This window comes from Orcinus orca, chromosome 16, assembly GCF_937001465.1.
Source record: "Orcinus orca chromosome 16, mOrcOrc1.1, whole genome shotgun sequence".
NCBI lineage: Eukaryota > Metazoa > Chordata > Mammalia > Artiodactyla > Delphinidae > Orcinus > Orcinus orca.
In genome coordinates this window covers 65,139,846-65,162,761 of record NC_064574.1, presented here as the reverse complement: position 1 = coordinate 65,162,761, position 22,916 = coordinate 65,139,846, and the positions used below count along the sequence as shown (strand labels likewise).

At 53.0% G+C, this 22,916-nt stretch overlaps 1 protein-coding gene across 2 annotated transcripts in view; it reads left to right on the top strand.

Moving 5' to 3' along the window:
- The first annotated feature begins 709 nt into the window (after positions 1-709).
- The window catches only part of GPRC5B (G protein-coupled receptor class C group 5 member B), a 38,076-nt gene continuing 15,869 nt past the window's right edge, over positions 710-22,916 (top strand). The window contains exons 1-4 of one of the 2 annotated variants that reach the window (XM_004285714.3): positions 710-868; positions 9,825-10,838; positions 18,294-18,403; positions 19,767-21,376. In XM_004285714.3, coding sequence (XP_004285762.1) covers positions 9,833-10,838; positions 18,294-18,403; positions 19,767-19,811 — 1,161 coding nt within the window. In that variant the 5' untranslated portion in view covers positions 710-868; positions 9,825-9,832 and the 3' untranslated portion in view covers positions 19,812-21,376. Of the gene's footprint in view, positions 869-9,824; positions 10,839-18,293; positions 18,404-19,766; positions 21,377-22,916 lie in introns of those variants that run through there. The other variant, XM_033416444.2, reaches the window with a different exon arrangement.

Here is a 22,916-nt window from a genome sequence, read left to right as displayed (position 1 = left end):
CGTGGGCCCGCATCCCGCCTGTGCCCTGGGCGTCTGCGGAGCGCCAAGCCGGTGGCCCCGGGCCTCCGAATGTGTGACCGGGAAGGTCGTGGACGTGTGTGTATGTGGATGATGTGGGGGGGGGACGGTGATGGGATACTGCGTGTGGAGCTACGTGAAGGGTTTACCGTGTGGACCTCTGAGTATGTTTGGAGTGGCCAAGGATGCGGGTGTCGGGCTCAGGGTGCGTAAAGGGACAAGGACACTTGGGGGGGGAGGGTAATTGGAGTGTACCCAAGCGGGAAGGGGCTGCCTAGTTGATATTGGGGCGTTGGTGATTTTGGAACGCTCGCGGCGGAATCGTCTCTGCGCCCTGGATGGGGTGCCGGTATATTGTGGGGAAGTTAATGTTTAGGAACCCATGGTTTAGAAAGCCCCTCCACGTGTGTGTTTCTGAAAGTGGATCAACCTGGGGATGTGTCCGGCGCGTCCGGACTGCTTATGGACGCACTGTGGATGTGCGGGTGGTGTTCGTTAACTGGGGACACAGGAGAGGGCTAGTCTCAGCGCCGCAGGCCAGGAGCAAGGAGATTGCGCGGGGCTGCTTTCGGAACACTCAGCCTAGCCTGGGCCGGGGAGGGGCGGGGCTTGGAAGCTCCGGGGGCGGGGCGGGGCCTCCCGGGGGCGGGCCGGCAGGAGGGGCGGGGCCGCGGCGGCTGCAGCAGCGCGGGCCGGGCCAGGGGGCGCCTAGCTCGGCAGCGGCTCGCGAGTGAGATGCAGTGAGGTCGGACGGGCGGGCGCGCTGGGCTGGGGACACGGCTGCGCTGCAGAGATGTGACTCGGACCGAGGGCCAGCAGGAGCATCGGCGCTGCGGGGCCGCGGGGGTCGGTGAGTGCGAGCCGCGCCGGTGGGGTGGAGGGCAATGCGGCGACCCCAGAAACTTTTCCCGCCGTGGACTTGGGACGGTTGGGGTGGGGTCTGCTTCTTGTGCTTTTCTGAGGCCTCCCCCAAGGGGTTATTCTGCTGGGGGAGCTGGGGGATTAGGGTGGGGGGACCACAGTGCGGCGGGAGACGAGCCGCAGAGGGCGGGGCGGGGGGCGGGGAGGGTTGGGACCTTTATGGGGGGAGGGGATGTACCCGGACCAGGTGGAGATCCAAGTCTCTGGGGAGGATCTGGGGGCGACCACAGGAAAGGGCAGCTGGGACTGTAAGGGAGTCCAGGCGTGTCCGAGTGACTCCTGTGAGGGCAGCCACGGGCAGGGCTGCGTGGCAAGCCCGTGGGGCCTGAGCACAGACAGGGCAGACGGAGCCGGGGGCACAGGGGCCGAGTTGGGGGGTGAGCTGCCGCACCTGCCATAGGGGCAGGGGGCCGAGCTCGCAGCCGGCCGTGGCTGCGCACTGCGGGAAAGGAGGGGACACCGCGGGCGAGAAGAGCTGAGCTCTGGGGCTGCGGGAAGAAATGAGGGGCGAATGAATACAATGGCGGGATGTTAGCGCTGCTGTTGCGGCCAAGCTAGAGGTGAGGATCAGCCCTGTGCTGCGTCCCCCCCCAACTTGGGGGACACGGGCTTCCAGCGCCAAGCACCCCGGGATCCCTACCGCCTGCACCCGCCTTGGCCTGGGGGAGCTGGCCAACCAGCCAGGGAGGGGGCGTACCGAGCTTACCACCGAGGACGGCTCCAGCGCAGCCCGCGGGTTTCCTACCGGGCTCTGTCACTCCCAGGCCTAGCCAACACCCCACCACACGCACACACCCACCCAACATGTACCCAGTTCGCTAAGTGGCGGCTCCTTGGAGCGCGGACAAAGGCCCCTGGAGTGTGGCGGGCAGCCGCGTCCCCGCCTGGGGCCCCGGGCCACGCGCCACATTGGCTGCCCAACTGCGCCAGCATGGGGTGGGGGGCACCTGAGCAGAGCCCCGGAGGAACTGGGAAATCCTCGCAAAGACAAGAGAAGTGGGGGAGGGACTTGGCACAAAAGCTTTAGAACTTCAGCCGAGGAGCCTTGATTCAGAAGTTTCCCCACGGGCGGGGGCTCTCTGGAGGATTTCAGACTTTGAGTTAAAACTGCATGCAAATAGGATGTAAATAGAATGCAAATAGTCGGTTGGGAGCCCTTCACTGGGCCAATTTTGTACCTAGACTGCGGAGTGAACAGTTTCCTATCTGTTCCCTGCTCTGTTCTGAAAAGGGGTCAGCTGAGTTGGGGAGGGAAAAGATGAAGTGGGAAGGAGTCGCCATTTGGGGCCCAGGCAGCAAGAAAAGCAGTTTTGTTAGAAAGAGAAGCTCAAAATCTTTATTAGTTAATGTGTTATTTCAATAAATATGCAAGCTACAGAAGTGGCAGATAAGCCCCTGCTCTCAGGGCACTGGGGAGGTGGGTGAACACTAAATAAGTAAATAAATAGTAAGTAGCTAGAACTTCTGATGGGATAAGGGCTGCCAGGAAAAGAAAGCAGAGTGCTGTAAAATAAAGTGACAAGAGTATGTACACATAAGGGAAGACCGTGCTGGGGAGTGACACGTTAGTGGAGCCCGCTATGGGGGAGGGGGCACTGACAGACGCAGGGGGAAGACTGAACCAGGCAGAGGGCACCGCAAGTGCAAAGGCTTGGAGGTGGGAATGAGTGCAGAGAAAATGAACAAAGGCCATTGTGGCTGGAGCTCATAGGCAGATGTGGAGAGCGGGGTTAGAAAGGGGATGGCAGGGACCAGCCAGACCACGATCTTTTGGGCCATGGAAAGGAGTTTAGGTTTTATTCTCCTTGGACTGGTGAACCCTTGCAGGATTTGGAGTGGAAAGCCACGAGATCTGATTTTTAAACGCTCCCCTGACCTTTACAAGGAGACGAAAAGCAGCTTCCTTTTCATTCTGCCTCTGAGGGTGGCAAGGCGCCGGGAGCCTCCGAAGGGGACCTGTGAGGACTGCTTTGAGCCTGGCTGGCCCTGTAAGCCTACGCCAGGGGTAGGTCAGGTTTTAAAACCCACTTCCCACTTTTAGGCAGTTTTTGTCCCCCCTAAGTGGCCCCCACCCAGAGCCCAACGCCCCATAAGCACTTCCATGCGGAGCTTCCTGGGGGTTCTGAGTTAGTCACATTTTCTTCTCAGAATTACAGCCTCAGAGGAACCATCCACCCTGGAACGGGCAGCCAAGGATGCAATTTGCATTTAAATGATTGCTTTTATTTACAGGGTTGGAGCTGCTTTGCATATTCATGGCTCACGGAGCCTGTGTTCTGGCAACCCTGTTTACTAACCTGTGAGGGTTATTAAATCCAAGGGCCCCCAGATAGGCTGGTGGTCTGGGCGGCCTTGGGAACTGAAGATTATGAGATGGTGTAACTTGCAAAAGACATCAAAGGGTTAGATTGCAGGTCTGGGAAATAGTTTAATGTCAGGAAACCTTGTAACAGTTTAATCCCTCTGGAGCAGGAAATGCACCAGCGGCTATAATGGGAGTGGGCAGGGACAGAGTGTGATGCTGGGGTGTGTGGGGGGGCTGGCTCTGCAGCCTTATCCTGGGCTTCTGTCCAAAAGAGGGAGTCCAACAAGGGGTGCAGTGGCCTTGAGGTCAGCAGTTGGGAGAAGTGGGTTCTAGTCCCGGCTCGGCCCATCAATTCCAGGAAGCCTCTGGCCAAATTGCATTACCTCTTTGTATTCCCAACCGGACAATGGGAATCGTAATTGTAATAAGCCAGGACCCAGTGCTCCCTGTCTGCGGTGCTGAGTACTTTCTAAGTACGTTTCACATCAGCCTTGTGAAAGTGGCACTATCATTATCCTTGTTTTACAGAAGAAGAGACTGAAGGTCAGAGAGGTTAAGTGAGTAATGCCCAATGTCACACAGTTCTGTCTGACTTTCTTCCAACTGAGGTCTTCCACTCTTGAGGAGACTGACGGGAGTGTAAATCCTGTGCCAGGTATTCATCGGGTACTGAACTGTTAGACATGCCCAGGGCTAGGAAAGCCCCCCCAGATCTGTTTAGTTTTTCTTTCCCTTCCATGCTCCAGCGCCTCCCCGCTTCTTTAGAGAAGGTGGGTTTAAGATTCCTCTGCTGGTAGCCCCCGAGGCGAAGCAGGTCAGAATGGTGTGTTCCAGAGCAGTTTTGTATATCTTGTGTCTCCTTTCATATGGGTAGATGGCAACGTGGGGATGCTAGTTCCCAGGAGAATGGCTGGTGTCCCATTTCTGGGTGTCTGGCTCTGACTCCTCAACAGGGACACCCAGTTTCAGGGCACGCAGGCTGGCCTCAGGTCCTCCAGCACCGGTTCCTCTCTGGAAAACCACCTTCACAGCAAGGCTCCCATTTAGAGCACCTGCTGTGGGGATCAGGAGAGTTTGGGAGTTTCCAAGGTAGACCACCCCCAAAGGCTTCTCCCCTTCACACCACCTCGGGGACCTCTTTGCTTGGTGTGTGACTGGGGAGGCTGGAAACCAGTGGTGGACAAACACCTGGGTGAGCCCCTGATTCAGCCCCATCTCCATGGCAACCACCCCTCCTGGAAAAGCAAAGTCAGAAAAGTTCATAACCTCAGAGCATTCGCCAATCTTTTATTTAACACTTTATATAAGTGCTTACCCCATGCTATCTGTTGTCCTAAACTCTAATTATTAATTATTTTAATCCTCACAAGAACCCTGCAAGATGGGTATTATCACCCCCATTTTGCAGATGAAGAAACTGAGACTAGTAAGGTTAAGTCAGCCGCCCATGGTCACAGGGTTCTCGCAAGTGCCAGGGGCAGAACTTGAAACCGGAAGTTTATGCTGCTTGGCCAGGATTGAGCCTGGGAGAAGCAGCCCTGCTTGTGGCCTTCGGGCAGGCAGCGCTGTCCTCGCGCAAGGAATCTTGCCTGCATTCTTTCCAGCCTCTGCAGGCCCCAGCTTGCGAGGAACATGCTGCTCCACCACCTGCCGGTAGCTTCTGGCCCCTCTGCGGGGAGAGAGAGAGTGTGTGTGCGCGCGCATGCGGGCCTGTGTGCGCGGGCCTGCGTGTGCGATGCAGTGTTTTTAAGAGCGTCTGAATGAGTCACATTTCTGGGAGCCTGGCTGGCAGCAGAGTAATTAGTATGTGAGCCGAGTCTTGCACATTCATCACTTTATTCATTACTCCTTTTGAGGAGCTGCATGCCTACATCCCACGGGTCTGTTGCCATGTATTCATCCCTTCCCAGTCAGCCCTGCCTTGCGGCTGACTCCAAACCTCTAATCTTGTTTTGTGCAGTTTGGGGTTCCTGGAGAGCTGCTCCTTTCTCAGCAGCGGGGCGGCCCCAGGTGGCTGAGGGGGTAGGATGGGGCTTACCTGACAGTGGGTGAGATGGAGCGTGAGTGAGCACTGCCCCCTGGGCCTGGGGCAGGGATAGTGGGGCGGAAGGTGCCGGGCCATCGTCCAGGCTCCCCCACTGCATATGTTCGTGCTTCTCAAACCTCAGTGCACCGAAGCATCTGAGCACACCTGGAGCTTATCGTAGGGCTGTGGAAACACAGGTGGCCAGGCCCACTGCTGAGCGTCTGCATTTCTAACAAGTTCCCGGCGATGCTGCTGCTGTTGCCAGTCTGAAGATCAGACTTTGAATTAAGCCTCTCAGGCCCTCAGTCCCCTCCTCTATAAAATGACAATGAGAGCATCTTCCTGCCAGGTGACATGAGGGCTGGAGACCACGTTTAATCAGTCGATTGATTCAGCAACTGGGCCGTGAGCCCTGCCCATGTGCCAGGCACTGGGGAATCGGTGCAGAACAAGACAGACAAGAGCTTGGGTGTGTGGGATCAGACCAAAAGAGTAATAAAATAAAATATTTGAAAACTGTGGCACATGTTATGAAGATAAGGATCGGGAGTATCAGTGTAGAGCATAAAGAGGCAGAGGGAACCTAATTGAGATAGACTGGCCAGCAAGGGTCTCACCGTGTGACGTTTCCAGAGCCCTGGTCTGTAGTAAGAGCCCAGTAACAATAGGACAATTGTTTGTCTCCTGGCTCCACCGCTTTCTAGCTATGTGACCTTGGACAAGCCACCTGGCTTCTCTGTTTTATTTCCTGTAAAATGGAGACAGTAATAGAACTTGCCTCGTGGGGTCATTGTCCAGATGATAAGCTATTAATATATGTGAAGCGCACAGAAGAGGGCCTGGTGCACAGTGAGCACCTGTGCGAGCTCACAGTCATTGTCGTGGTCACTATGGCAGTAACAGAAAACTCTGCAGGGCAGAACCCCCCAGAAATCCTAGATGAGCTGGACTCAGCGTCATTCCGTGAGGTGGTGTGTAGCCTCCCTCCTGTTCATCCTGGACATTGTTCTGTAGAACGATGGCTGTCACCTCATGGACATCTTTAGCAATGAAAATGACCTACTTGGAACAACTGAACCCTATGGAAGCCTCTGGCTGCCTGGATGTTGGGTAGAGAGGGCTTCCTGGAAGAAGAGGACCACATCATGTGGGACGTATAATAGAACTTCCTTGTTAGCAAGTAACATAAACCCATCTCAGACTGGCTTAATCCAAAAAAGGGAAGTTAATTGGCTGCTGGAACTGCAAAGACCAGGGTATCTGGCTTCAGGCATAACTGAATCCAGCCTTTCTGTGTATTAGGACTCTGGTCCATCACGTGGCCGTTTCCTGTGAGTCAGCTTTACTCTCAGACAGGTTCTGTCCCTGTGATGGTAAATAAGTCCTCTCCAGCTCCAGCTGTATATCCTTTTAGCTTATTAACCCCGATAACAAGAGAAAACCTCTTTCCAGTTAATTCTAGCAAAAATCCTAAGACTGATTCTCATGGGTCTGGTTGGGCCCAGGTGCCTGTTCATGAACCAGTCAGTGTGGCCAAAGGGTGGGATAAATGCTCTGATTGGCCAGGCTGGGTCGGGTGCTTGCAGCTGGGGCTCAAGGCGGCTCTCCAAAGGAAATTCAGGAGCTCTCTTCAGAAATGAGAGAAACGGAGGCAGGATAACAAAAACAACAGCTGCCCCAGAAGGAGAGGGTTCCAACCTTGGGAATGAAAGCAGAAGCAAGAGTGTATCTATTTCCCATCTGAGAAAGGAGTCGGAGCTAGAGACCTGGACCACAGCCGTAGGAACCTGCACAATTTCAGAAGCGTGGTCACCATCTTGTTATTTTCTTCATCCACACTGGTTTCCTGTTGTGGCTGGAAGGACAAGCAGGAAGGGGGACGAGCTGGTGGAACCCAGTCCCAATTTGTAGGCAGGCCTGGAGAGAGGAGATTCCCCCAGGAGAATGAGGGGAGGCAGCTAAAGAAGGCCAAGTTCTTGCGAGGAAAGGACCTGAGGCCTGGCTGGTTTCCTGGCTTCACCCTCATCAACTCTGTTCTCCGGTGTATAAACCAGGCTTTCTCAACCTCAGCACTGTTGACATGTGGGGCCGGATCATCCTTTGTGTTGAGAGCCATCTCAGGCATTATAGGATGCTTAGCCACTTCCCTGGACTCTACCCACTGGATGCCAATTGCACCCCGCCCTCCCCAGTTGTGACAACCAAAAATGTCCTTAGACATGCCTCAGTGTCCCTTGGGATCAAAATTGCCCCTGGTTGAGAACCACTGGCCTGCAGGTGGGTGGGAGAGTTGGGGAGAGGGTTGGTGGTCAAGACTCCAGAAGCACATTCCTACCCGTCCTCTCCCGGCCACGCTGGAGGTGAGACTGGCTGATGTGTGGCCTAGAGAGGCCGCCTGGGGTGTGTCTTGCTGTCACTTGCTGAGAAGTCTCCTGATGAGAGGCCTAGGGGAAACCCACTGCACTGTGTCGGGGGCCTGGTGGCATTTTGTTCCAGCATATCCGGTTCTTAAACTTTGATTCCCAGTGTGCTCTTGTGAGATGCAGCTCTGGCTAGGACAGTATTTTTTTAAAGGTGGTACGTTGGGATATATGCCAGTGGGTATGCAACGTGAGTTCCATCAACAAGTATTTCAATGTGTTGAGTTTCCTTTTGAGTCGATTTCAGGGACTTGGTGAGTCAGTTAAGTAAATAACTTACGGTGGGTTTGTAGACAAGGTGTAAATGGCCGAGGTGGCTCTCCAGTGACTGAAGCAGCAGAGCCCCGAATAGCGGCAGGACCATGGGCCTGATCGCCAGGGTCTGGGGTGCTTGTTTCAGGAGCATTTCTTGCCAGATGCCTTCCGTTCCCAGTCTGCCTTCTTTCATCTACAGGCAAAGAAGCTGGTCCATAGAGTACCAGGCTCCTTCTCATTCTGCAGCATCAATAATTTATCCCAGTTGATGGCCTTGCGGCCAAGGCAGGATCAGAGCTGCTCACCGTATCCCATCAAGGAGCAGAGAGAGAGGTGGTCGATACCGCATTTACTTAAGAAAGCCCCAGGGATGTGCTGAGCTTCCCTGGAGGTGGCTGGTTACAGCCTCACTGTGGGTGGAGCTAAGGCCGTAAGTCTGGCTTAAGACGCCTGGAAACATCACTGCAGAGCTGTGCAGGCATGGCTTTCCCAAGGCCAGGCTCCCTCCAAAAGCAAGGAGCTGGTGGCAGTGGGTAGAGGAGAGTCCTGGTGAGAAGTCTCGTTCACTCAGTATTTAGGAAGCATCTAGTGTGCTTTTATGCTAGTACTTGACCAGTGGCGCTCATCCTGGTGATTTTCCCCCCAGGGGACACTGGCAGTGTCTAAAAACTTGGGAGGTTGTCACAGTTGGGGGAGGGGGTGAGCTTCAGTCACCTGGTGGGTAGAGGCCAGTGATGCTGCTACACACCCTGCAATGCACAGGACAACCCCCCAAACGAGGAAGAATGAGGCCCGAGGCTGATGAACGAGACAGACCGTGTCCCCGTCACCCTGTAGCTAGTGGTGAAGAAAGACAGGAAGGGAGGAGAGGAGGAAGGGACAGGAGAAACAAAGTAAACAGGCAAAAAGATGACAGATGCCATTAGACCTAAGAAATAGATGAGGGACGCTGGGGGTGGGGATGGGGGTGTGACCTTGGCCAAGGTCTGAGGGGATGACATTAGAGCTGAGACCAGTGTGGGGAGGGGCAGTTTTCCATAAGAGCAGGGTGTGGAGGGCAGTCTAGGCAGAGGGAGGAGGGGAAGACGAGACAGGGGTTAATAAGCCCATCTCCTGGCGGCTGTGTGGACTCCATGAGGCATGGAGGCATCCCCGACAGAGGTGGGCTGGCTGGAGTGAGAGGATGGACTCTCAGCAGATATTTGTGGGAGGGGTGGGATGTGCGAGGGGAGAGGGGGGAAAGGGTGGAACCCAGGAAGACTGTTCACACTACATTTGAAACGCTGGGAAGCTTCTGAGAGGGCATGCGTCTAGGAGCTGAGTGGTGTGACCCTGGGCAGGTGTCCCAACCTCCTCAAGACTGTTGTGTCACCGTCACCTGTGTGAGGACTGGATGTGTCGGGTGCCTGGCCGAGGGTGAGTCATCGGTGAATGTCAGCTGTTAGCGCTGAGAGACTGAAACGGCTAGTGCGTGCCCCTCTCCCAGGCTGAGAGACTGAAACGGGTAGTGCGTGCCCCTCTCCCAGCGAGCGCTCGGCCCATGACCGTCTCTTCAAGTCTCATTTTATTCCCTTATTTTTGAAGAGCTCAGACATGGCCTCAAATTCAAAGAATATGAAAGAGTATCCAGAGAAAGTGAGTCCCCCTCCCATCCTCTTCTCCAGCCACTAGCACTGATGGTTCACGGCTGTTCACTGAGCCCGGACTAGGGGGTAGATGGGGGCCGAAATCCCCGCCCCTCCTCCAGGCTGTGCTGCCTGGAGAAGGGGGCTGGTGGGTTTGAAGTGAGGTGGGTCTTCTTAAAGAAGTCAGGAGAGTGGGAGTCTTACAATGAATTGGTCTTTTCCCCCCAACTTTTCTGGAACGTTCCTGGTGTCAGAGAGAAAGATGAGAACCCACCAGGTGCTTGCTTTCCTCCTGCTCTTCGTGATTGCCTCCGGGGCCTCCGAGAACACCAGCACGTCCCGGGGCTGCGGGCTGGACCTCCTTCCTCAGTACGTGTCCCTGTGCGACCTGGACACCATCTGGGGCATCGTGGTGGAGGCCGTGGCGGGGGCGGGCGCCCTGATCACACTGCTTCTCATTCTCATCCTCCTGGTGCGCCTGCCGTTCATCAAGGACAAGGAGAAGAAGGACCCCGTGGGCCTCCACTTCCTCTTCCTCCTGGGGACCCTGGGCCTCTTCGGCCTGACGTTCGCCTTCATCATCCGGGAGGATGAGACCATCTGCGCCGTCCGCCGGTTCCTCTGGGGCGTCCTCTTCGCGCTCTGCTTCTCCTGCCTGCTGAGCCAGGCGTGGCGCGTGCGGAGGCTGGTGCGCCGCGGCAAGAGCCCGTCGGGCTGGCAGCTGGTGGGCGTGGCCCTGTGCCTGATGCTCGTGCAGGTCATCATCGCCATCGAGTGGCTCGTGCTGACGGTGCTGCGCGACGAGAAGCCGGCCTGCGCCTACGAGCCGATGGACTTCGCCATGGCCCTCATCTACGACATGGTGCTGCTCGTGGCCACCCTGGGGCTGGCCCTCTTCACGCTGTGCGGCAAGTTCAAGAAGTGGAAGCAGAACGGGGTCTGCATCCTGGTCACGGCCTTCCTCTCCGTGCTCGTCTGGGTGGCCTGGATGACCATGTACCTCTTCGGCAACGCGGAGCTGCGGCAGGGAGACGCCTGGGGAGACCCCACCTTGGCCATCACGCTGGTGGCCAGTGGCTGGGTCTTCGTCATCTTCCACGCCATCCCAGAGGTCCACTGCACCATCCTGCCCTCCCCGCAGGAGAACGCACCCAACTACTTCGACACGTCGCAGCCGAGGATGCGGGAGACGGCGTTTGAGGAGGACGTGCCGCTGCCGCGGACCTACATGGAGAACAAGGCCTTCTCGATGGATGAACACAGCGCAGGTAAGGTGGGCACCGCCCCGCTGGGTTAGGCTGTTCTTCGCAAAAGTGCTCTCTCCTTTTTCTCCACCGGGGATGGGTGGTCCTGGGGATGGTCCTGGCAGATCAGAGCCTACAGACGTTGACCGCTGTGCTGAAATGGGCCCAGAGCTGCATTCTTATTTAGCATCGACCAATTTAATATAAAAAGCCGGGTTTCTGGCCTTTTTCGCAAATATCGATCTGGCAGTGCTGGGCTGCCATTCCCACCTGGCAGCAGTCGTGTGAAGCTGGCTGCAAAGGCTCTGTCTCTTACCCCTCACTGAGTTGTGGTGGCCCTTTAGGTGGGGATCCACTTTCTCTTCACCACACTCCCTGGCCCGGCCGCTATAACATATCAACATTAAGTCCCTGGCTCCCTGGAAGTGTTTACGATTGCAGCCCACGTGCTGGAGGGATGCAGGGGGTGACGAGGGGCAATGCTCTCCACTCCCCTCCCCTACCTCTGTCTCCAGGAGTGTATGAATTTGGGCCCTGGAGTCAGACGTCTGGGTTGGGATCCTGCCTCTGCCACTTCCTAGATGTTAAGGCTTTGTGCACCCCATAGACCTGTTGAGAGAGGTAACATACTGAGGGGCTCCCACGGCACCTGGCTTGTTGGATGTGCATCTTGGTTGGGTTCCCCCGAAAGCAGAGCCTGCGATGTTGTAGGTTGTTTACTTAGGAGGCGGTCCCTGCCAGGGAGAATGAGACTGGGATGGCAGAAACGCCAGAACGAGAGCATCAAAGAGCTGGTTACCGCCGTGGGCAGCTGGGGCTCATCCCTGCCAGGGACACGTGTAGAACAAGTCTCAGAATCGATCCTCGGAGGACAGGAGGCTGCGGCATCTGTCCACCAACTCCTATCTCCCGCCATCATGAGCGTCTCCCAGGGCTCCCGTAAATGGGCTGAACAAGTTCCATGAGCCCGCACGGCAGAAAAGAGATTTTGTGGGTACTTCGAGTGGAGGTGGTCTGAGCACCCAGGCTGTGTGCCACCGCTGCGGCGGGATTCCCAAGAGGGAAGAGCCGAGAGGAGGTGGCCCAGGCCCCAGGCGCCCCTGCTGTAGACGCTGGAGAAGTGTCTCTTACAATTGTTGCTTAAAGCAAGTCGGCTGAGCTCCCAGCACTTGAGATTAATTAAAATGGCTTTTTCTCAGTTACCTAAACATTTATCAGGAGCTACAGTAATAATTAGCAGCAGCAGTAGTAATAATTAATCACCTAGTATAACCATTTATTGAACACTGCCTCCATGCCAGGCACTATTCTGACTTCTTAACCTGCATTATCTCATTAGTTCACCCCTCCACCTGATGAGGCAGGGTCTGTTATTATCCCCATCTTACAGATGAATAAATGGAGGCTGTAAGAGGTTCAGTCTTGCCTGATGACATACAGCTAGGAGGTGGCCCATTCCAGATGGTCGTGGTCCCCTTTTCTCTGATGCTCACCCAGGTGCCTGGGCAGTGCCCACTGTCTGGTCATACTACGAAGTCAGCCTTGTTGGGTTGAGTGCTGAGGCCCAGAGCACAGCCACCCACCCCTGCAGGCAGGGGGGAAGCACATCAAGCCGCCGGGTCCTCCAAGGCCACCCTCAGCCCTCCTCTCCACCAGGATGTGCCCAGCTGCTTCTGAACCTCTGCTCCTGGCCAGACCCACAGGAGAGAATGACAGACCTTCCCCGCCCCCCACACCACCTGCAACCCCACCATGGGTAGAGTCAGACATCCTGGTGTGGCCTTTATCAGAGCTGCTCCCCTCTTACTGGGAAGCCCCAAGCCTGAAAGCCTCTGTTTGTCAATAGATTTGGCAGGGATGAGCCGTAGCTCTGGTGGGGCTGGCTCCGTGGATCGCCAGGAGAAGATGAGGGTCAGGATGGGGGTCATCACTCACTGGGAGGCCAGAGGGCCCCTCAGGGCATGTGATGGGCAGAGGCCAGGCACCTGGCCAGTTCCTGGGGTCCTGGTGGAGCCACCTGTTCCTTGGATTCTCCTGGAATAGGATCCTCTGTATCTGAGACCCATGGACTCCCCTTGGACCTCAAAGGTAACAGGAACTCTCGAAATGGATGTAAATTTTTATACATTCAATTGGGAATTAGTCTATTGCTTTGTCAGATTCTCAAAGCCATTCGTAATCCCCGGAAAGTTAAGAACTAGGGTTGTTGAACCTGATCATCTAGTTTACAGGCAGTGAAAGGGGGGTGCTAGAACTACACAAGCAGTAGGGGCTTCAGAAGTAAGGATGGCTAACCTCTCCTGGGTGCTTACCATGACCAGGTACCATTCTGAGCATTTTAGCGGCTAATCTCATTTAATCCCTACAGTAACCCAGTGAGGTCCGTTTTGCAGACAGAAAACTAAGGCACGGAGAGGCTGAACACCTTGCCCAAGAGGCAGAGCCAGGGTTTGAACCCAGGCGGCCTGACTCCAGAGCCCACACACTGACCACTCTGCCACAGAATTTCTCTTCTCTTCTTAAAGCACTTTAGTGTCCCTCATCTCACAGATGTGTCAGGACTCTCTGAGAAGACAGGGATTATAGGTCCCATTTTACAGAGCAGGAAACTGAGTCCAGGAGTGTCAGGCAACTTGTTCAGGCTCACAGCAGAGCTCACAGCAGAGCAGGGAGAGAGAAGGTTGGCTTTCTGAATCCTGTGCATCCTTTCTTGTGAAAATGCACCCAGTACGTCATATCCACATAAGATCCAGAGATCTAAGGGGTTTGGGACCCATGTCAGTACCAGGAGTACCAGTGTTGGCACAGGGCATGATGGGGTCTCCAGAAGTGCCCCACAGGCCCATCTGTTTCAAATGCTATGTTCCAAAGCCAAGGAGGTTGTCCCTCATTCCCCTCTTTCTTTTCCAAAACAAAAATAGCTTTATTATTCCTTTCTGATGACAAAAGATCAACAATAATCAGGTAGGAGTTCAGCAAGTGAAAATAATAAAAATTGCTCAGAATCCCATTGCCCAAAGGCAACTACTGCTGACTGTTTGCTCTCATCTTGCCAGACATCTCTTGATGAGCACACACACACACACACACACACACACACACCAATCCCGCAGAGCAGTTCTTAACCTGTCTGCACGTTAGAATCTCTTGGGTGCCTGCCCCTCATTCTGATTAAGTCGGTTTGGGCTTAGGTATTTTAAGCTCTCCAAGTGCTTCTAAGATGTAACCAGGTTGAAACCACTGGTCTAAGTGGTCTTCTGCTATGTGCTTGCTTAAATCAACAGTATATCATGGAGGGAGGCCTTTCCAGGTCAGCGACAGCAGAGCTACAGTACTCTTTTCACGAGGCAGAGATTACTAGGAGGTACCATCATTTATTTTTCTGATCTTAGCTGGTTGAATATTCTGCTCGTTTCTGGCTTTCCGTATAAGTAATGCTGCAATGAACGTTCTTATCCATCCATGTTTGTGCCCTTGATCAATTAACTCCTACACATGTGTCAGAAGAGTCTGCACCTTTCAATCTTGATATATACTGCCAGATGCCACCCCACAGAAAGGTGGACTAATTTAGTCTCTCCTGAATAATTATATGAGAGCCCCATTTCCCCAGCTCTTCACCAACCTTGGATGTTGTCAGACTTAACAGCCCAATTTTGCATCCTCCCAAATGTGTGTCTGCCAAAATTCACATGGGCATGAGGCAAAGCCAATTCCCTTGGAAGGCTCACAGGGAGAGACTAAATTGTCATCCTGGCTAGGATTGTCTTTGTTCTGGAAACACTACTTTGCTGGCTGGGGAATGCCTGGGCACCCTCCCTTGCCATGGTGAGAACAGCTGTTCTCATCTTTGGTCTGACCTCAGCCAGCTTGTATTTTAGGGAACTAGGCCCCACAAGGGGCCTTGCCCGGGAGCTACAATTGGCCCTGTTTCTCCTGTATTTTATCTACCCAGCCTTTCAGGCTCTGTACCCTTGAGAGTCCATCCCTGAAGTCGAGATGGGAAGGGCATTCCCCAGGCTGCACTGTGGCGCAGCCACTGCTCCCTTATTTCCTTCCCCCAGTGAGACCTCAGATATGTAGGACCTCGCCAGCCTGCTGTTTCTTAATGAGTATCAACAAGGTGTGAGGGGGGCTTCCCTGGTGGCGCAGTGGTTAAGAATCTGCCTGCCAATGGGTTCGAGCCCTGGTCCGGGAAGATCCCACATGCCGCGGAGCAACTAAGCCCGTGCGCCACAACTACTGAAGCCCACGCGCCTAGAGCCCGTGCTCCACAAGAGAAGCCACTGCAATGAGAAACACGCGCACCGCAACTAGAGAAAGGCCGCGTGCAGCAACAAAGACCCAACTCAGCCAAAAATAATAATAAATAAATTAATTAGAAAACAAGGCATGAGGTATGTGATAGAAGATGAAAATACCCTGAAGGATATAGCACTTCAGATCACATGTTGGAAAGCGTTAACAAGGTACATTAAATGTTCACCTTTCAAAGGAGCAAGAAAGAAAAGGGTTCTTTCTTCTGTTAGGGGATTTGGCTCTCTGATCTCATTAGGCCAAGGGCTATTTAAACTCTGCCCCTTCGCTTCCCAGTGGAAGGCCCTGTGCCAGTCAGCTTTGGGGGCAGGGCGAATCTCGCCTCACTTGCAGAGTCTAAACAGGAGAAGACTGGCATTTAGCCTATGATCTTACATTCCTGTTGGGACCTCCTTATGGATGAGCCCTACTTGCCTTTCAGAGCTGACCCAGGTCAGAGTGGAGTGTTAGTTGGAAAAATCTGCTCTGAAGCAATTTAACCAAAACAACACAAAACAACAATGAACTAAGGTACTGGGGGTCAGGCTTCAGAAATGGATAGATCCAGGAAGCTCAAGTGATGACAAGATTTGGTCTCTCTCCAGCTCTTGGCTCTGTTAGAATCCTGGCAGCACACGGCTCTAGGCTTACACAGAGTCCCAGCAGAAAAGAGGAACATTTCCCAGGATGCTTGAGGAATAATCCCAGAATTAGCTCTGACTGGACCTGATTGGCCAGGCCCCAATTATATGCCCACCTCAAGGCCAGGGAAGGAGACAGTTGTAGCCAGTACTCAGGACCTAGAATGTGGGAGGGATGTTTACCAGAGGAGAACAGCAGATAACCACTACACAGAGGGATCCCTGGGCCAAGGCATCCCACAGATGGCCTGTAGAGTCTAGCCTTTGTTTTTTGAAGAGAATGGTTTAGAGCCAGATCCCCCCACCAGAGCCGGCAGGGTCTCTGCATTATGAGGAAAGCTGTGCTGTTTGGTTTTCCCTCTCTTTCAAGGAGGTCTCGGCTAGGAATTGGGACTAGTGAGGGTCCATGGACTCTGTCCCCTGGTCCACTTCTCTACTTCCCAGGAAGGTCATCTTCTTGTCAGCCTGTGCATGGGAGCTGTTGAAGGCTTGGAGATGCTAAAGCAAAGAGTCTGTTTTGGAACATGCATTCCCCACCCTGCCTTGGTTCAGTCTGGGCTGAGTTGCCCCTAATGCAGGGGTCCCCAACCCCCAGGCCGCAGACTGGTAGTGGTCCTTAGCAGTCTGTGGCCTATTAGGAACAGCAGCAGGCGAGCGAGCGAAGCTTCATCTGCCACTCCCCATCGCTCCCCATCGCTCCCCATCCCTCCCCATCTCTCCCCATTGCTCCCCATCTCTCCCCATCACTCCCCATCGCTCCCCAACGCTCCCTATCGCTCTTCATCCCCATCGCTCCCCATCTCTCCCCATCGCTCCCCATCGCGCCCCATCTCTCCCCATCGCTCCCCATCGCTCCCCATCGCTCCCCATCCCTCCCCATCTCTCCCCATCGCTCCCCATCGCTCCCCATCTCTCCCCATCACTCCCCATCTCTCCCCATCTCTCCCCATCCCTCCCCATCGCTCCCCATCCCTCCCCATCGCTCCCCATCTCTCCCCATCGCTCCCCATCTCTCCCCATCGCTCCCCAACGCTCGAATTACCATCTGAACCATCCCCCCACCTCCAGCCCCGCTCCGGCCCCCACCCTGCCCCCGGTCCCTGGAAAAATTGTCTTCCATGAAACCGGTCCCTAGTGCCAAAAGGTTGGGGACCGCTGCCCTAATGTCACTTCAATTCAGATTGCTGCTAAGTAGCTAAATGTGGTTAAAAACAAAGTATCTGGAGCCAGAATAGTGTGATGGTCAAGAACACAGATTCTCTCTGCTTGGGTTCAAATGCTGGTTCTTACCAGCTGTGTGACCTTAGGCAAGTTACCTAATCCCTCTGTGCCCCGTGTAAAATGGCATCTCACAATTGAGAAAGACTTTTGTTTTGTTTTGATTTTTTATAGTGTTTCTTGTTTCTGTTATTTCTTAATGGACTATTTTTTAGAGCAGTTTTAGGTACAGAAAATTTGAACAGGAAGTACAGGGAATTCCTGCCTGCCCCCTCCCCTGGTTTTCCCTATTATTAACAACTTTCATTAGTGTTACATTTGTCGCAGTGGATGAATCAATATTGATACATTATTATTAACTAAAGTCCATAATTAACATTTTAGAGGTCACTCTTTGTACAGTTCTACGGGTTTGGACAAATGCATGATGTCATGTCTCCACCATTATAGTATCACCCAGAATAGTTCCAATGCCCTAAAAATTCCCTGTGCTCCCCCCAAACCTTTGGCAATCACTAATCTTTTCACTGTCTCTATAGTTTAGCCTTTTCCAGAATATTATAGTTGGAATCATACAGTGAGTTTTTACAGCCTGGCTGCTTTCACTTAGTAATATACATTTCACGGTTCCACCACGTCTTTTTGTATCATCTGATTTTTCTTCACCAAAAACAGGAAATTTAGATGTCTAAAAGTACACTGCAAATAAGAAACACCATTTACTCTCCTTTCAGAGGTAGAAAGTGATGACATATTTTGCTATCTTTGCTTCAGATCTCCCTTTTTTTCCTGTCTACAAATGACCCCACTCATGTGTCTGGGGCCCCTCTGTCCTCTTCCCCATCACTTTTCCCTGAAGACGTCCGACCTCTACCATGTACTTGTGGTCCAGGGTCTCAGGGTTGCCCACCTCTGTGTGTATCCAGAAACCGTGTTGCACAGTGTGGTGTTGAACTTGTCAGGGATGGCACTCAGTAGTGAGGAGGTCTTTTGTCAGAAAACAACTTCTGAGGGATACAGGCGCTCCCGCATCACCCATGGCCTGCAGGGGCAGGGGAGGGCCGGGCGAGGCTCCACCCGGGGTCCCCTCCCTGAGAGCCGCCTGCGCCCTGGATTCTGCAAACTCCCCAACCCCACTGAGACGGGTCAGGCTCCAAGAGAGCCAGAGAACAAAGCGCCTTTGTGACTTTTGTTTTGAATCTGGCTTGTGACAAAGGGGGGGTGTGTGTGTGCCTGGAGCGTGGTGTTGATGCAGGGGAAGAAAACAAAATTCAAAATTGTGTCTTCTTTTTTTTTTGGTGTTGCCTTTCCTTCTCTCCCTCAGCTCTCCGAACAGGATTTCGCAATGGCAGCTTGGGAAACAGACCCAGCGCTCCATTCAGAAGTAACGTGTATCAGCCAACTGAGATGGCCGTTGTGCTCAACGGGGGGACTGTAAGTATCAGGAGGTGATGTTTGGCAGGAAGCCTAGGAGTGGTCAGCATTGGGGGGCAGCTTTGATGGGGACACACCGCTCTGCGGAGGCCGCTTACAGGGCTGCAAAGACAGCGGCTCACGTCGACACCCCTTGCGGCTAGGATGCATGCAGTGCTTCCATTTTTCTCCTTTCCTCTCGACCCCCGTTCTCCATGCACGGAACATCCACCTGTACTTAGCTGACCGTTTGTAGATTCGTTTGAAAGAGTCCCTGTTTCTTGGGGCTCTTGCACCCAGTGAATTAATTCTCTGGTTTTCATTATGCAGAAGGTGCCCCCGTCCATGCTGTCCTTCAGAAGTGACTTTTAGGAAAAGTCCAGAGTCACGAAACCCTGGCAGATTTTGCTAGCATCCAACCTAGTTGAGCTCTCTGTCCCCTGCTCCCTGCCTGCACACCGTGCCCCAGCTGCGTACTGGGTTCCAACTTCTTAAAACATTTCTGAAGAAACTGAAGTGATTATCATTTCTCTCCCACGAACACAAAAACAGGTTTACTATCTGATGCCAAACAGACCTTCAGCAGAATTGTCACCATTTACATTTTGCCTCAGTGGACTTACATCATTTTCTTTCTCTGGCAATCTAAAAGCTCACTCTCATTCCCACATTTAATTTCCAAACATAGCTACACGCTTCTTTCAGAAACAACACATGAGCCAGTTTACACGTGTAAATTGGATTTCCATTCTTTGTATCATGTGCCAATTCCATAACTCCACCTGGACTTCTTTGTTTTTAATGTGAGTCAGGGATGGTCTCTGATCTCTGGAGGGAACTTTGGTTTTCCTGGCCTTCAGATGATATGTGCTGCATCAGTTTGCGTTGGCGTGGAATGGGCTCAAAGCAAGCGGGCTCACGGACTGCGTTTGTGAAGACCCCCAGCCATCCATTGGCCCGTTTATTGTTGGGCACCAAGAAAAGCCTAAGTTTCAAGCATTTGGCCTGTGTGTTTTAATAAATTTAGTTAGAAAATAGCCCCATCAGTCATTCTTACCATTCTGATAAACCTTCTGATCAGTCATTCTTCAGCCCCCCTGGTCTGGTCAAGGCCAGTGTGCATAAAAACACCCTGGATTTAGGAAGTGAGGTGGGGTTCTGGGTAAAGAAACATATTTGTTCAGGTTCATGATTACAGCAAAGGGCAGATGGCCTTCCCCAAAATGGAGCATCCTACATAACACATAGTGGTTGCTGCCTTTCCTGGGAATTATTCAGCCCAGAAAAGACAAGGTAACTTATCTATGGTACGTTGTTAACAAACTGGTTTCTGACGTTGACGTTGCAAAGCACGGAGTTCTTAGTGTGTTATTCCTGTTTCCAGATCCCAACTGCTCCGCCAAGTTACGCTGGAAGACACCTCTGGTGAAAGACTTTTAAGTTCCAGAGAATAAGAATCTCTCTTACCGATTTTATTCCCTGGCTGTGTCTTTCTTGAGGGAGAAATCAGTAACAGTAGCTGAACAAGGCCGCCTCGCAGCCAGGAGATTTGGAAATCCTAGACAAGGGGATTTTGTGTAAATGTGAACACTGCTGAACTGAAAAGCTAACACCGTCTGCCCTCCCCTCCCCTGACACACACACACACACACACACACACACACACACACACACACACACACACACACACACACACACACACACACACACACACACACACACACCTCTAATACCAAACCAACCTCAAACCCTGCAAACTAAAGCAAAGCTAATTGCAATAGGATTAGGCTCACTCGAACATGTGGCTGAGAAGACTGTTTCATCCTCTGGGTATAGAACAGAACCAAGTTCACAGCCAGTGGGCCGGGCTGATGTTGGTTGAACATGGAGATCCCACACCATCGCCCCTCCCCAGCAAGTGCTGGACCTCAGGCAGCCTCTTGGAGATGACCATGTCACTGAGGAGGATGAATTGTGGCTTTCCCACAGGCCTGCCTCTTGGTTTTCACATTTCAGGGGGGTCAGGAGCAGTTAAGGAGATTGTGAGTGTGATTCCGAGGCGAGGCCCAACCGAATCATGGGGAGAGCTTTAAAAGCAGTGGTGGAGGGAGCCTGCCACGTGCCAAAGAAGAAAAGGCTGTCTGGGAGTTGAAGGGACCATCACTTAGGAAGCGGCCGCCAGCCACTGTTCCTTCTCTGGGCCTCTTGCTCTGCCGTCGATGGCAGGAAGCAAGCATGCCTCCTTCTGCGGGGCAGCTTCTGGCTGGGGCAGCCGTCTCTCCCCTGATCACCTCTCCCTCTTCCCTCCTCATGAGTGTTCCTCCAGCCCTTCCCCAGTTCCATCCCCACGTCCATTTCAGAAGCTCAGATGGGACCACCAGCTCAGCGTGCACTAGCTTGGCCAGAGGCCAGTGCCACCGCAGATTTCCCATGATGCTGTCACCCGGCAGGGGTGCCCCAGGGTGGAGAGGTAACGCCTGCTGCCTAGCAAGCAGTGAGTTCTTGGGTCTTCTATGCGGATGTAGTGAAAGGTCCGGGGTGGGGTGAAGCACGTGAGGGTTTCTTGCTGCTTTGGGAGGGTATGGGGGACATTTTTGTCTTGGTTTTCTGCAAGTTCCATGAAAATGGTTCTCTTCAAAGCCCATTGTTTCTGTCATGATTTCCGTCTGTCCTCAGCAAGTCATTCCTTTATTTGGCATTTCCAACATCTCGGCCATTAAAAGCCCCATGTTCTCTGCACTGTTTGGCCAGTATAATCGCTAGCAATGATTCAAAGCAAAGAGTTTTAACCTGACGGCATGGAATGTATAAATGAGCGCGGGTCCTTTTGCATATACTCTAATCACTGTATTGCTTTTTTCTATAAAACCAACCCATAAGCCTTTAACCTTTAAAGAAAATGAAAAAGGTTAGTGTTTGGGGGGAAACTGACCTCTTCATAAGCCGTTATGTCTGAGCTGAGTATGTTTTAATAAACCTTCTGATTTTTCTCGAGGCCCTAGTCTGCTGTGTCCCATCCTCTCCCTCCCCTGCCCGCATCCTTGTAGAGCACCGGGGTAGCGAGGCCAATCTGGCCACCCCTGTGTAGCCCTCCTTCAGATTAGCGCATTTCCGTGGGTTGCCAGCATGGGGAAGAGGGAGCATGGCGCCAGAATGCCGCCCCCTACCTGACCTTCGGGAAGCGCCTGCCCGCCCCACCCCCGGAGCACGTGCTTGCTTCTAGGGAGAGAATCCCATCCCAGCCCTCTGTGCCAGGAGGGTCACTGGGTGGACTGGAACTTGGAGTATGGGGGCGGGGGGTGGACAGAGAGAAGCTAGGACCCGGGGTGGAGGCAGATGCGTGCAGACCCAGCATTCTGAACGTCACAGAAATCTCTGAACACCTCGGTCCCATCTGGTGAAAAACGGCCGCGTTACATGTTCTCGTGCTGGGAAACGGTCGCTCACTCACACTCCCTGGAGTCCTTCAGAGCTCTCTGATCCCATCAGTGACTCAGGCTGCAAGAGCTCCCCTTGCAGAGGGGAGAGCAAACACGGTCATGTCCTCTCTAAGTTCTTGGCGGTCCAGGCGTGTCAGGTGGCGCAGCATAGATGGCTACAAGCGGAAAGGAACGTTTCACCACCGTAGAAATGGAACCGGCTTTGAGCCACAGGAAACCTCACTTAATGAGACCTTTTTCTTTCCTTTTCTTTTTAAATCTCTGATAGTTTTTGCACTTCTGGGTTTTATTTTATTTTGGCTTTGAGGTCAAGAGTGGGCTGAATGCTCTCCCAGTGAGGGTGGAGACAGGGAGTGAGGGGAGAGGGCAGAGAACTGTTCTTACAATGGCTTCACCTGAATGGTGCGAAGAGACATCTTTGCCAAGAGACTGTGGCAGCCAAGCTGCCCCCACGGAGTGAAGTTTAAATACAAAATTAAGTGGCACCTCTGTTTAAGGTCTGTTTATGTAAACAAGACATTGGGGGAAGATGACCTGGAAGGAGAGCCTGTGTGATCAAAACACCTAATTGTAAGCACAAATCTTTCCAGGTCCAGTTGTCAAACTCACCTTGGGACTATAAGAGCCACTCTTTCCCCTCTAATAGAAAACGGTCATTCTGTGCTGGATTCCTCCCCTGGAGATGGAGTGGAGGGAGGGAGGCAATCGGCCCCAAGAATTGACAAACCGGGAAGTTCTGTGTGTCTCAAGGGTTGCAGATTTGGTTGTTGAAAGCTGGGGAGTCACTGTTTTAGCACAGATTCTGTCAGGGCCCACAGAATGTGGGCAAAGTGGGAGGGGTCTTCCTGGTTAGGCAAGGCTGAGTTGAATCCCGAACCGAAAGGGAGCATTGTGGCTTTTATAATCCAATGATGCAATGATTATACCAGCTTACAAGGAGTTCTCAGCAGGTGCTTTTTATTCATTGACGAAGAGCTAAGGCTCGTTTTTGATAGATAATATATATTTATTAAATGTATTAATGTGTGTTTTATAATGTACCTTTATCCTCCCCTGGCTGACTGTTGCATACTTTAAAAAAATCGTTAAAGAAA